Source organism: Ilyonectria robusta (assembly GCF_021365365.1).
Source record: "Ilyonectria robusta strain PMI_751 chromosome Unknown BGZ61scaffold_31, whole genome shotgun sequence".
NCBI lineage: Eukaryota > Fungi > Ascomycota > Sordariomycetes > Hypocreales > Nectriaceae > Ilyonectria > Ilyonectria robusta.
In genome coordinates this window covers 447,675-460,324 of record NW_025764465.1, presented here as the reverse complement: position 1 = coordinate 460,324, position 12,650 = coordinate 447,675, and the positions used below count along the sequence as shown (strand labels likewise).

At 49.0% G+C, this 12,650-nt stretch overlaps 6 protein-coding genes across 6 annotated transcripts; 2 read left to right on the top strand and 4 right to left on the bottom strand.

The window, feature by feature from the left end:
* Positions 1-2,155: 2,155 nt before the first annotated feature.
* BGZ61DRAFT_431643 (uncharacterized protein) lies at positions 2,156-3,195 on the bottom strand. Its single transcript, XM_046243858.1, has 2 exons — positions 2,861-3,195; positions 2,156-2,813 (listed from the first exon to the last, which is right to left on the bottom strand). The coding sequence occupies exons 1-2, from the start codon at positions 2,975-2,977 to the stop codon at positions 2,340-2,342; spliced, it is 591 nt and encodes a 196-aa protein (XP_046097196.1). The 5' UTR covers positions 2,978-3,195; the 3' UTR covers positions 2,156-2,339.
* A 701-nt stretch (positions 3,196-3,896) lies between these two features.
* Positions 3,897-5,105, top strand: BGZ61DRAFT_431640 (oxidoreductase family protein; the record flags this gene model as incomplete). Its single annotated transcript, XM_046243857.1, has 2 exons — positions 3,897-3,937; positions 3,991-5,105. 2 exons carry the CDS (start codon positions 3,897-3,899, stop codon positions 5,036-5,038), a joined length of 1,089 nt encoding a protein of 362 aa, XP_046097195.1. The 3' UTR covers positions 5,039-5,105.
* Positions 5,106-6,568, bottom strand: BGZ61DRAFT_462513 (fungal-specific transcription factor domain-containing protein). The gene has a single exon (XM_046247308.1). The coding sequence runs from the start codon at positions 6,458-6,460 to the stop codon at positions 5,162-5,164; it is 1,299 nt and encodes a 432-aa protein (XP_046097194.1). The 5' UTR covers positions 6,461-6,568; the 3' UTR covers positions 5,106-5,161.
* Positions 6,569-6,585: 17 nt separating this feature from the next.
* Positions 6,586-8,158, bottom strand: BGZ61DRAFT_462512 (uncharacterized protein). The gene is made up of 4 exons (XM_046247307.1): positions 7,723-8,158; positions 7,321-7,658; positions 7,127-7,248; positions 6,586-7,077 (listed from the first exon to the last, which is right to left on the bottom strand). The coding sequence occupies exons 1-4, from the start codon at positions 8,120-8,122 to the stop codon at positions 7,035-7,037; spliced, it is 903 nt and encodes a 300-aa protein (XP_046097193.1). The 5' UTR covers positions 8,123-8,158; the 3' UTR covers positions 6,586-7,034.
* Positions 8,159-9,237: 1,079 nt separating this feature from the next.
* On the top strand, positions 9,238-10,354 carry BGZ61DRAFT_367293 (uncharacterized protein; the record flags this gene model as incomplete). The annotated part of the gene is made up of 2 exons (XM_046241771.1): positions 9,238-9,973; positions 10,053-10,354. 2 exons carry the CDS (start codon positions 9,238-9,240, stop codon positions 10,352-10,354), a joined length of 1,038 nt encoding a protein of 345 aa, XP_046097192.1.
* A 143-nt stretch (positions 10,355-10,497) lies between these two features.
* On the bottom strand, positions 10,498-12,310 carry BGZ61DRAFT_462510 (isoprenoid synthase domain-containing protein). Its single transcript, XM_046247306.1, has 10 exons — positions 11,963-12,310; positions 11,783-11,909; positions 11,692-11,710; positions 11,491-11,642; positions 11,432-11,444; positions 11,220-11,382; positions 11,078-11,167; positions 10,993-11,026; positions 10,725-10,942; positions 10,498-10,671 (listed from the first exon to the last, which is right to left on the bottom strand). The coding sequence occupies exons 1-10, from the start codon at positions 12,151-12,153 to the stop codon at positions 10,590-10,592; spliced, it is 1,089 nt and encodes a 362-aa protein (XP_046097191.1). The 5' UTR covers positions 12,154-12,310; the 3' UTR covers positions 10,498-10,589.
* Between the last annotated feature and the right edge of the window lie 340 nt (positions 12,311-12,650).

The window sequence follows — 12,650 nt, the reverse complement described above, 5'->3', positions numbered from 1 at the left end:
TATGTTAAGTGAGGCGAAATTGAAGATAAAACTAGCAGTCCCAAGAGCAGTATTCTATACCCAGCAATATTTCTCAGGTTGCGAGCACTAGAAACGCCGATATTTAACTAGATGCCCTTGGGGTCTGCTTTTTGAACCTCATTTCGGGTCGGCGAAGACAGACACTGCATACAGTGGCTACTACCGCTAAGAAGCAACGCGCTCATCGCATTCACTCCTGCATGTATACAGGTGTTGTACGAGGCCACGGTCTCGCAATTTGTAGTTGTGAGGACCCCAATACTATCGTCGTTGAGCCGGTGTGCCCAAATGACAAGGAAGACATCGATGATGAGCGAGATGAATGTACCGGCGCCGAAGAAAATGGCTTCTGAACGCCACCCCTGGAGCCATTGGCGCGGCCCTAAAGTCGGCTGTGCTTTTTTCGCTTCGGCAGTGGAGGAGCTCTTCCTGAGTGGAACCAACTCAACGGGTGAGTGTGCTCTCTTGATTGAGTAGTACGTAGCCTTCTAGACTCTACAGATGGATTCGCACGCTGTAACATGGGGTGTGTAACGGGTTCATCGCCAGCGATTACAGGCCGTCGGCGTGGCCTATGTGATTGACTCTGAACAATGGGTCGATTCGTCGTGGGACTTGACTTGGGCAGCCTGCGAGCCAACGCTCTCGAGCAAGCCGTAAAGGATTGAGCAAACAAATGCGCCAGGACGCGAGGCGCTTGTGGGGCCAGACGAGGGATAAGCATCGCCCTTAATATTGACTACGTTACATCACAGGGATAGCTGAAGTAAAATCCTAGGGTCAGGTTGCAGGGTCATTCGGCCTCTTTTCACTGCAGGGGTTGAGTTACATTGTTGATGACAGCCTCACTCACAGTTCTGGGAGCCCCTGTGTTCCGGATATCTGACCGCCAAGGCTCCTATGCAGCTAGGCAAAACGCCCCAGTATTACGTAAGTCTATGAGAGTGCAATATCCGCTCTCGTCCAATAATTCTTTTTTTCTTTTTTTCTTTTTTTAGGGAATTGGTGGATCTGTTATGGTCAAATTGATCAATGAAATAGTGTTCATCTTGACGATGATCGTGATCGTGATCGTGATGATCCCTCCTCCCGGTCTTCCGGACCGGCCGGAAGAGGGGTTGTCTGACCCCCCTTCTGACTAAAATCCGTAACAATCTATCGAAGGACTCGTAATACAGGGTCTCTATCCAACAGGAATAAAAACGGTGGGCGGCTAATCCTCATGGAATCGAGGTCGGCCGGTTGCTGCAACCCAGTGTTGAAATATCCCTGTTCCTTCACGAAATAACAGCACAAGAAAAAGGCGATGGCCAAGAACGGCAAGATGCATGATAGCGCTTCGGGCCCAAAATCTCAAACGATCAGCTCTTTGAATACACAGTCCACGGTGTGAGAGATCTCTGACCGTGCCCAGCCATTTGCAGCAAACTCTGTGCCGTCCACTGAATTCCACATGCGTACTCATACAAACACGGTTCTAGGATCCCCAAATTCGGGATCCTGTGCTGCGATCAGTTGGTCTTTAATGCAACCCCTTCTATGTCCTTTTTCTCTGTCATGTAGCTCCTTGGTCCGATTCTTGAAATTCTCTTTGCCCTTAGGTTACTGCGGCTTCCGGCATACTAGTTTCTCTACCATCTCCTGGGCCAACTCTCCAACCATGGCCTTGACCTACAACTTGCCAAGCGCCTCTGGATTCCCAAGATCTTCTTACCGGCTTCCTGAATGCTAACGTCACTAAGGATTTCGTTATACACAAAGTCGAGCAGCCCATCGAAGGTTGTCAGAGCATTTAAATGGGGGCACAAAGTTGAACTCTTGCAGCTCCACCTCACCCGAACGTTATCAGGCAATCGTTAATAGCTCACCTCACAATGAACTGAAAGTCATCTTGATGTTAGTTTTTATTCGTGTCAGGCAACTAATTGCCCTTTTCTTTCGCGTTAACCTTCAGTTCGAGGGTCGTCCCCGTCCTCATCCCCGACTGCTTCTTTTTAGGCATCTCTAGGGTAGACATGAACTTCAGTTACATCAAGAAGCAAACCCCAACATCTACCAAGTCGCCACACTTGCCATCGACCTTGGACCTTAGCTCTACTGCCTTGTCAAAGTCAACTGCCTTCTTCTTGTTGTCCTCGCCAGAGAGCAGAATGTTCATTGGGTTCCAGATATCGCAGCTGACTACGGTAACCAATTCCGCACTCTATAATAGCGTAATCTCTTCAAGGTTGCTTCATTTCCCGCAGTTGTCATCTTTGATAATATCCATATCTCAATAAAGCTTATAAAGGTACGCTGTACCGCATAATGACTACTATTTACTGCCAGTTCTCCTTGATGACATCGAAAATGACTCCATGGTCCTCACTCTGGGCCAACCCGCTAACAATTACTACAGCAACCACGCCTTCAACCCCTTGGACATAAATAGGCACCGCTCCTCCGTGGATAGCGTATTCTCCTTTTTTTTCGTCACTTATCGCAAACTTTGCGGCAAAGGCAGCTTCGTCTCCCTGAAATTTGCAATGCATAAACCAACTGCTTACGCCAAACCTAAGCACAGTGTTTCTCTTCCTTCGGACCCAATGCTCGTTATCTGGGGTGATGCCGGAGCCCGTCATACACTGAAAGACAACCTGCCCGCTATTCGCGAGGCAGATGGAGATTAATGCCGATTTCTCCGGGGCTAGAGGGGCGAGGCGAGCAAACAGTTGATGCCCAAGCTCAAAGGCATCTTCGGCGGTGAACGAAGCAAATGTGACAGCTTGGCCTTCCTCCTGCAACGCAGCAAGCTAGAGCAAATAAGTATATATTGTTATAGACATAAGATGAAGCTTACATCTGATGGTGGGCTTGTGATAGGAGCTACCAATGCTTCAGGGGATTCGATGGCGATAGCGGCTTTTCTTAAGCCTGCGCCAGCCGGGGACTGGCGTCTCAGAACCTTTGGGGCCATTGGGACGAGATTTGATCGAGGTCTCAGTGAAATGTTACGGTCAGGAGAAAAAGGTAACGCTTTCGACGGATAGGATGGAAGTACGACTTTGCATCAAACAGCCAAAGTGCTAACCCGGGTATTCAGAGCATGACCTTATATAGGCAACAAGAGGGGCAGAGGGTGGGGTAAATGCATTGAAATTGAACAGCGAGTGCCCTGACTTTAAGAGGTTAGACGGCACACCAGTGTGTATTCGGTCCGTCTAACAAGTCAGTGGCGAACTGATCAGGGGAAGAGGACATGGATTCAGACAGATGAGGACGAGCAGATAACTGCGTGCTCTTCCCGACTGATAAAATTACCAGGAATAGGCTAGTTGGCATGCGGGACATGCTGCTAATCATGGACACGCCATCTTAGACCAGTGTCCAAAGAGCCAGACAACACGGCCACATTTCGGTCGACAGGCGGGGAATGATACACTAGGAATACTGATTCAGAACGTGCGGTGACTATTACGTTCCATGTACCGATTTTTAGCAGGATTTTGGTGACGTGGCGATGTCCACAAGTGATGTCCAAGGCATTCAGGCAATGGCCAAGGACTACAAATCTCTAGAGTCTCGATATTGCGCCTTTCCCAACTAGTAAAATTGCCTGAATCGGTTTAGACTAGATCGCCGATCCACCAACTCATCATATGACGCCCCACCTCGGTGGTGGCACCAAGATGGCAATCACACGTCGCGTGGGCGGCTCGTATTAATCAGCTCCAAATACATGGCATTTGGTACAGGACGGATGAGGTATAAAATGCAGTGGTTCATTCTACATTTTCTGGGCGGCATTTTCGCTCCCATCTGTCTGCTTTCCACCTACAACCATTGGCAGAAATACAATCGTGTCAACGGCAATCTCAAGAAGCCTGATTCACAACATGGCTGGCAACGTCTTCAATGTCGCGGTGGTAGGCTACGGGTGAGTTACCTATCCATTCCTTACTACATTTCCAAGGCTGACACTCGCCAAAGTCTCTCCGCCAAAATCTTCCACATCCCCTTCATCAAGAGGACTCCTCAGTTCAAGCTCCACAGCATTGTTCAGCGAACCCCGAAGCAGGGAGATTCTGCCCCGGAGGACTACCCTGACTTGAAGCATTTCCGGGACTTCAAGGACGTGTTGGCCGATTCAGAAGTTGATGTTGTGGTCATCACTACGCCGCCAAACTTCCATTTCGAGATGACCAAGGCTGTCCTCGAGTCTGGCAAACACGTCTTGACCGAGAAACCCTTTGTTCCTACAGCGAGCGAAGCCGACGAGCTGGCGGCGATTGCAAAGAAGAATCAACGGCTTATCTGCGTCTATCAAAACCGCCGATGGGATTCTGATTTTCTCACTTTGAAGCACCTGATTTCCCAAGGCACCATTGGCCGTGTTGTCGAGTTCAACACCCACTTTGACCGGTACCGAGCGGATGCACCAACGACCTGGAAGGGTAGTTTGGATGTTTCTGGGGGTGGTAGCGTGCTCTATGATCTCGGGACACATCTGATCGACCAGGTCTACACGTTGTTTGGCCTCCCACAATCCGTGCATGGCCGCCTCTTATCTCAAAGGGAGGGTCGTCTCGACTTGACTACGCCTGATAGCCTCTCCATTGAGCTGACTTACCCCAACGGCATGCTTGTACATGTTCGTGTCAGCGTCCTCAGTGCTGAAACTAGCCAGACTCGGTACTGGATCAGAGGCTCAAAGGGTAGTTTCTTTAAGCAACAACTGGATACGCAAGAAGATCAACTCAAAGCTGGCATGACCCCGGGGGACCCCAAGTTTGGCGAGGAAAACCCCGACAACTACCGTTTAACTCTGGTCGGAAGCGATGGCAAGATTCAAGACCAACCCGTCCCTCGTCTGGTCCCCGAGACGTACCAAGCGTTCTACAACAAATTTGGTCAGGCAGTTGAGAGTGGAAAGGAGGAGGATATTCCTGTCAAGGCGGTCGAAGCTCGCGATGTCCTGAGGGTGATCGAGGCGGTTATGGAGAGTGCCAAGACTGGAAAAGATGTTGTCCTTTCTTAAGAACCTCACAGTCATGTATTCTACCTAGAATGTGTCGAAATAAAATGAACAACATTGGAAAAACTAGTCGACTGACATTAAATTCCATACAAGTCGCAGTTGACTGTAAAGCCACCTATCGTACTAAATTATATCAGCCTCTCGCTGGTGTGTGTTTTTGATAGCATGGATACAGTCTATATCATCTCGTCCGCTCTCACCCCGCCGAAGATTCTTCATGTACCAAACTCCTATAATATCTTGTTTGACTCTTTCCAAGTACGTCAATCGCCGGGTCTGACACATGTCATCTAACCGCTGCAGAACAAATTCCTTCATATCAGGGTCGACAGTTTCACAACCAGCGGTGAACAAGGGCCAAACGTGTGATGAAATAAGAGGTGATGAGCATGGTATGTTGGCGAGGTGCTCGAGACATAATCTCGCGTGATGCTGGATGCCGCTGTTAGAGAACTCGGTTGGTGTTGTTGATCGGTAGAAATAAATGAACGCCGCTTGTCGAAAAATCTCAACGTTTCGTGAGTTGGTGTCGAGAGGTTCCGATTCCTCGAGTAAAACCAGCTGGCTAAAGATTGCTTGGGCTGCTCCGCCGTCCCCTCCACCCTTTTCAAGATCCGACCCCAATTTGCTTATTTCACCCACTAGGGAAAGCACCAGGCTTAAGTTTGAGAGGGTCGGCAATCCCTCTACAAGTTGGTTCTCTAAGTCGAGAAGAAGTGGTCGGCGTTTGGACACGGATGATAAAACGTCATGGTACCAACACACTCCCAACAGAAATTGACCAGCTGAAGAGGACCAGGCCCTTGGACCACCATTCTTGCGAATCAGCGCTTTTGCACCTTCCAAGTGATCGATTTTAGAATCTGTTGTGAATACTTTCTCCGCAATCAGTAACAATATTATGGTAGCAAGAGAAGTTTCAGGGTGGGCGGTGGCGATGCTCTCGCGAAGATAGATGACGGCCTGCAACCTGTGCTGTATCGCCAGAACATCCAAATTGCTGTTTGGATCCAGAATAGCGAGATGACTCGCTGCCATCGAAGTTACAACCGATCTGAGGGCGCATGGTTGCGATATGAATCGGGTGAGGTGTGATAGAAAGGGATTGTTTGGCCGAGCAGACATGGAGATGACATCGGCTAAAGTGGTGTGCCAGTGATGTACTAGTTTTTCATCCCCGAATTTTACATCGGGAATTCTAGTCATGGGAACGACGGCTTGTGTTCCTTGTTGAACGGGTTTGTCGGGTCGCTCGCCAGAAGCGTTAGACGAAGTGTTCGTCCGCCACCTTAGTCGGGCGCCATAGGTGCAGGTTTTGTGAAGTCGTAGACAACGACGGCAAAATGGCTTCTTCTCATCGCATTTGTAGCCATCATTGCGACAAGTCCAGCAGCCAGTTCTTGATCGCAGGGTCTTGGACATTGTAGGTCCGTCTAACCCAAATGATTACAAAGAGAGGAGACTGGGAGGGAGAAAATCTTGGAATATTAAATGCGGCCTTATATTGAAGGCCGAAAATGTGGAGATGAGCCGATGACAAAAGACTTGTATGGGAGAGTGAGCGTAAAGACATGTGTTCCATGAAGGACGAACCCTTTTTCAGATTGATTCTATTCATGGGCCAAGGGTCACATGTCTGCCGGCCGACTATCACGAATTTGTCCAGGTAACGGGTTCTATAAAGACTTTGACATTGACGGATTTGGTATCAGTACATCGAGGATGATAGGTGTTGCTAGCTACCTACCCTATACCTTTCCATTCATCAGCAGTTTGTTCCCCGCCCTGGCACTTGACTTTCTTGGCACCTAATGCTAAGAAAATGGCCGGTCGCACACCAAAGGCACTAACAGCAACCAAAGACTCCACGGTGGGAAACATCCTTCATTTGGGCTGAACAAGGACCTGCCATTCTCCTCAAGCCTAGTTACTGATGATGCCCAGCCGAATTAGCAATCAGATTTGCAAGTACAAAGCTCTAAGCTTGTGTTCCGGCCTAATCGGAGTATAAGCTCTGGTGCCCATAATACAGTGGTGACCTGTTTTGACGAGTCAGCTAAAATACCTCAACTGAAGTCGACAACACACTTTACGATAATCTCCTTCAGAAAACCATCCAGTCCGAGAGCGTCGATGCCTCCCCTTATCCCAATCATGTTAGTACAGCCACGAAGGTGGATCTGCCACTCCTCAAGATTGCCAAGACTGTACTGAAGTGGCCGCAAAACACTATCTTAGAATATACTCTGCCCAATAGTGAAGAGTAGGGGAGAACTGCTTACTGACTCAGACAGCAGTGCCATAACCATAGCAATAGTGGCATCGCTGACTCTTGTATCCTCAAAAGACAAGGAGTTATTTGTGAACTGGATGCATTGGTGCTTGTAGGCAGTGTACATGCCAGCATAGTTTGGAAAGCCACTTAGCAAGTCTAAGCTGCGACATGCATGGAGGAGCAGTGTCGTAAGGAGGCCGAGGTCTGACAGAGCAAACGGTAGCCAGCACTTCAGCTGCATACTGGTGAACCAAGCCTTGGTGTTGCCACCAACCACAGGGTAGCTTCTATTGCCGCCAGTCTTGTAGCAACTTCCCTTGCGGAATAGCACGACATAGTTGATGTCTTGGTAATACACGTGTCAGGAGATTCCTCAGGAGTAAGACAAAAGATGCTAGAGGAGACATACAATGGTCGAGCAGGAAGAGTTCTTGGGCTGAAAGCTGCCGAGCCGGGCTCCATTGCGGGTCTCTGCTGGATAGCCATGGGATTTGCAGCCTGCTAGGTAATGCAGGTTGACTGCCAAAATGGGTGTTCCTCTCAACAGCCTCTTGCTCTGGGGTACAACTCGGCTCGGTTTTATTATCGACTTCCCCGGCCACGGCACTTGCAACATGGTTGCCGCGACGCACCCGGTTCTTGGATCCTCTATCCGTCCCGGTCGCTCGCCGAGACCTCCGTGCTCGAGCGCGAATGTCCTTGGCGGCGTGCGACCTGATTTGGCTGAGGGTACTGAAACTCGTCGCCTCGCTCGGATGAGCCGTGTTGATGAAGCAGAAGCCCACGGGCTGGTTTTTTGACTGCGTCATTCTCGGCGTCTTTTTCTGGAGCGACGGGGAGATGAGTCCGGAAAGGTTTTCCGACCGCGCTCTCCTGGATTAAGGCAAGGGTAGAGACATACCCACCTATTCTCATGACAACGCACCAATCACGATAGGATGACAAGGTATTCAGCTTCTGAACGCGGGTCTCGATCTTGCCGGAATTGCAGTAGCAGACCAGCTCCGTTGTCAAGTAGAGCCCTCACAATCTCGACATGTCTACCCCGAAGCGTGGTCCTTTACGGCCTCGAAACGCCGTTTGAAGCTGAGATTGGGAATGGGGCCCGTCTGGTGGTGTTTTGCGCATAGTGCAATTTTGCCAGGTATCGGACTTGGTTGTGGCCACAATTTGATTGCAAGCAGCTCGCTTGCGTCGTTCATCGGATTGACCAAGACGTCGTAAACCCTGGGAATCGCAGGAAGAGTCGGAATTCCGGGCACTCCGGCAGAAGAGGGCGGCAGTGGAAAAGCCAAGCTACATGAAGCTGGAGCGTTCAAAGACGATATAGCAGCAGTATTCAGGACAGGATGAGACGGTAGCTTTTTAAGAAAGTTGTTTCACAGTGACCTTGCGATAAATTAAGGGATCCGTAAGGTATTGTGTGAAATGGAAATTTTGTAGAGTTACTTAGTAATTATAGTCTATTGAGTCAATAAACAAGTAGCATTCCAGCGTATAGGGATATAAATTGAACAATGGTTGAAACATCGTCATCGTCACGGCCCAAGTTGTATTCGTCATCCGCCGGCTCCCGAACAAGTTCCTTAAATGGATTAACTTAGCCTCCTCTCTGGCCAGTCTGGGCGAGTTTGTACTGTGGCAATTTTGGCGATCCATGGACAAAACAGCTTAGCCCCGTGCTAAGCGCTTACTCGGGCCATCCCTGAACAACTTCCCGAATAGGCAGCCTACACCTCTCGTCGATAGAGACGGCTGATAGTTACCCGACGTAGGGAACAGTAAGTTCGGCTCGGGGTCCAGTCGTGAAGTATTAAAGGAGCATGTTTCCTTTGGCACGCGTGTTTCTTATTCTAAACCTCCTTTACTCTCAATCCCGCTTGTTTACAGACCAGAGACCTCAACACCCCAAAGTCCAACTAATATGGCTAGTCACAATACCACAGCAATCCCAGATGGCTCTCTGGTCCTCATTACGGGAGCCACATCATATCTTGCCTCGTACGTTATCAAAGATCTTCTCGAGCGCGGCTACTGCGTCCGTGGTATTGTACGCAACCTCTCCCAGGTCGGGTGGCTCACGGAAGAAGTCTTTCCTCTCTTCGCCCAGAGAGGCGTCTTTGACCTCGTCGAGGTCCCGGACCTGGCTGCTGTCAACGCATTTGAGAGCGCTATCATCGATAGTAACGCCAGTGCCATCCTTCATTTCGCAACACCTTTCGATTTCAGCCCAGACCCGAACCAGGTGATTCCCCAAGCGGTCGAAATTGTCTTGGGCCTCCTTCGCGCTGCCGCCCGGGAGCCTTCCGTCAAAAGATTTGTCTACACATCATCAATTGGGGCTGTATATTCGCCCAAAGGAGGAGTCTCGGTCACCTTGACACAGGACTCTTGGAATGACGCTGCTTTAGACGCAGCATGGGCCCCGCCGCCGTACGAGCCACAGCGCGCCCCCAAAGTGTACGCGGTAAGCAAGGTAGAGGCCGAGAGAGCCATGTTCAAATTCATCCAGGACGAGAATCCTGGGTTTACTGCTACGGCGGTGAATCCTTTCTTTGTCATTGGGCCAACATTGCACAAGCGCCATCTGAAGGGCACGGGAGGCTGGATCCGCAACATCTACAACGGTGAACTGGGTCTACTTGCGTTTGCACCTCCTGGTGAGTTAAGCTTACTCTTTATCGCTCAAGTCTTTATCGCTCAAGTCAAGTCCAACACAACTGACCATTTTCTTCAAAGGATGCCAAGTCAATATCCAGGATGTCGCAGTCCTGCATGCCGCAGCTGCATTAGACCCCGAGATCAAGGGCGAGCGATTGTTTGCCTGGGCCGAACCATTCAACGTAAACGCAGTCCTGGCTATTCTGCGTCGTCTGTACCCTGACCGGAAATTCATCGACGATCTCCCTTCTCAACAACCTTGCCTAGCCACGATTGGCGATGAGACCCGCCTGCTAGGCCTTTTGAAGAAGTGGGGAGGACGGGACGGATGGATATCACTTGAGCAGGGAGTACGCGAGGCGATGAGCTTTGAGGCTTAGACTAGTCTCAATTGGACGTCTATGAGCAACGGGATGGGGATGGCAGCACATGCGTCACTATGCAAGACGGAAGTCTTCAAACTGATGTTACGAACAAGAAGCTGTAATACGTCACTTTGGAGCTCGATTGCACTCTATTTTCGGGCCAACATGTTGATTTGTTATGCTTTGCTCACGGATATACATCCAGGGAAGGTCATTTGTGCTTTGTAACGGACTAGAAATGGCAAAGAATCTAGGCTATGACAGGCATAGTAAAGTATCGCGCCTCCCTCACCTCCGACCCTTTCTTCCCGAAGTAGCGCTCAGATTTGAAGCTGTTTAAAGTTAGCATTTTGCTGTTCTCCGTCTAGTTGGCCCGAAAACAAACCTCCAGTGAAGATTGCCCAATGCCATATTTCGACAGCAGTCGATGTAGCGTAGGAGTTCCTTATCAACGGCCTCCCCGTACGGTGGAAGTTTCGCCAGTGCCAAGTGCCATGACTCGTAGCACTTCTCGATTTTGCGACCAATCAAATCAACAGCGGCCTGTTCAGAAAGGTCCTGACGCTTCAGAAAATAGATGAGGTTTATGTCACCACCTTGTTCCTATTTTACTTCAGCACATAACGAATTCCCTGGAAGCCTTTGCAACTTACCAAATCCTTCGGCAACGACAAAATATCGTTTGACCTAAATATTTGGTCAGCGAAAGCAAAAAAGAGAATGAGACACAGTTCTTACAGAATCATCAGATCTATGGAAATCCGCATACATTCCTGGATGGATGGATGATCGATGTGCTCTCTCGAGAGTTGAATATCGCAGCAATATCTGACCAAATTAGTAAACTACCTCACGTAGCAGTCATGGTTCAATCACTTACTCCACCATGACGAAACTTGGCAATCCCCCAAGCGTAATCCTGCGACGAACCATGTATTCCTCGATGTCAATGTCGAACCATGAATCTTGCTTGATGGAATCCACTTGCTCCAGCAGCCCATCGAACCATATTCGATGGTACTCTTTGAAGCGTTCCTGCCGTTCTTGGTCATGTTAGGCGGGTAGAAACGCAAGGCCATCTGGTTTACTTACCGAGTGATGATCTCTAAAGAATATTAGCAATGTGGCTTCTATTTATATGAATAGCCTACCTTTTTGAATGCCAGCCATATTTCCTGGAAAAGAAATAGAAGTGGCTTTTCATCTCTGTTCACGGTATCGTCGCTCTCCAACATTGCAAGATTCTCTTCGACTTCCTCTTTGGCTCGAATTGGATCATCTTTGAGGCGTCCTTCGTCAAATTCTATTTGCGGTAAGAATTACTGTTTAGTACCAGGCAATGGTTCACCCACGGTCATCGAACATAAATGCCTGGGATTGAAATTAGAATTTCTCAGATAGCTGTAGATGAGAAACGAGATCTCAACGATGATCATCACATACCCAGTACTGCCAATCAGTCAATGTTCGCAGTGCTTCCTTGTCGGCGTAAGGAACCCAGATTGCACAAAGGAAAGCAAAGTCAGCCTTGGCGTACTGCTCTGCTGTGACAGTGTTCACTTGAAGTAATCTTGAAGAGTCAGGTGAGCTTTGGAAGAGTTATTGAGATTAGATGAAAAATACTCTTTGATCGCTGCGGCGGATTCTTCCTTGACTTCATCGTAATGAACGTTAACAACCGGATCCGCAGCCATTATGGATGAGAACATGTCCGGGAAGTGAATGCGCAGGCCTGGTTTGGCGTCATTTGGGGTATGGTTCACGACTATACCCTTTCCCTGGACATGGGATCCGTTCAACACAATTGTCTCCATCTTGGCTTGTTAGTGTGCACAAGAATGACTTCCAATGACTTGATTAGAGGATGAAAAGGAATCCGGAAAGGAATCCGCTTGGAGCCACTTGAGGCTTTATTGCCTCAAAACACGGGAACCCCTATTTATCCATGATTGCAATCGGTGCATCCCTGCCACATTGCCCCCTGTAGAGATAGGAAGATGAACACATGGAGTACTTAGCAGTACGATGAAGAAGACAACTGACACACTAAACTACTCTTGTCTATCGTATCATCCCGACAGGAAAATGAATGTGACGTGGCCTGATTGGGTTGCATCCGAATCTGATCAGGTTAGTTGCCCCTTGGTGAACCTAGTGAAGTCCCACCAACAATTGACTTTTACGGGGCTAGGTCCGTAAGGGCGGTGTGTAGCGAGACCGAGGTCCCTGGTCATTGGTAAAGATATTGTGGATCTAGGAACCAACACCCGGATTACCGGTATTCGTACCCAAGGTATGTATGGTGTGATTA

Excerpts from the sequence above, each read along its gene's own strand:
- BGZ61DRAFT_431643 (XM_046243858.1), bottom strand. The coding sequence starts at position 2,977 with ATGGCCCCAAAGGTTCTGAGACGCCAGTCCCCGGCTGGCGCAGGCTTA. Across the intron at positions 2,814-2,860 it reads TCACAAGCCCACCATCAGAT|CTTGCTGCGTTGCAGGAGGA; the intron begins GTAAGCTTCATC and ends TATTTGCTCTAG.
- BGZ61DRAFT_462513 (XM_046247308.1), bottom strand. The coding sequence starts at position 6,460 with ATGTCCAAGACCCTGCGATCAAGAACTGGCTGCTGGACTTGTCGCAAT.
- BGZ61DRAFT_462512 (XM_046247307.1), bottom strand. The coding sequence starts at position 8,122 with ATGACGCAGTCAAAAAACCAGCCCGTGGGCTTCTGCTTCATCAACACG. Across the intron at positions 7,659-7,722 it reads ACTCTTCCTGCTCGACCATT|ACATCAACTATGTCGTGCTA; the intron begins GTATGTCTCCTC and ends TGTATTACCAAG. Across the intron at positions 7,249-7,320 it reads TGGCACTGCTGTCTGAGTCA|TACAGTCTTGGCAATCTTGA; the intron begins GTAAGCAGTTCT and ends CGGCCACTTCAG.
- BGZ61DRAFT_462510 (XM_046247306.1), bottom strand. The coding sequence starts at position 12,153 with ATGGAGACAATTGTGTTGAACGGATCCCATGTCCAGGGAAAGGGTATA. Across the intron at positions 11,168-11,219 it reads CCAAGTTTCGTCATGGTGGA|ATATTGCTGCGATATTCAAC; the intron begins GTAAGTGATTGA and ends TAATTTGGTCAG. Across the intron at positions 10,672-10,724 it reads TTGGGCAATCTTCACTGGAG|CTTCAAATCTGAGCGCTACT; the intron begins GTTTGTTTTCGG and ends AACTTTAAACAG.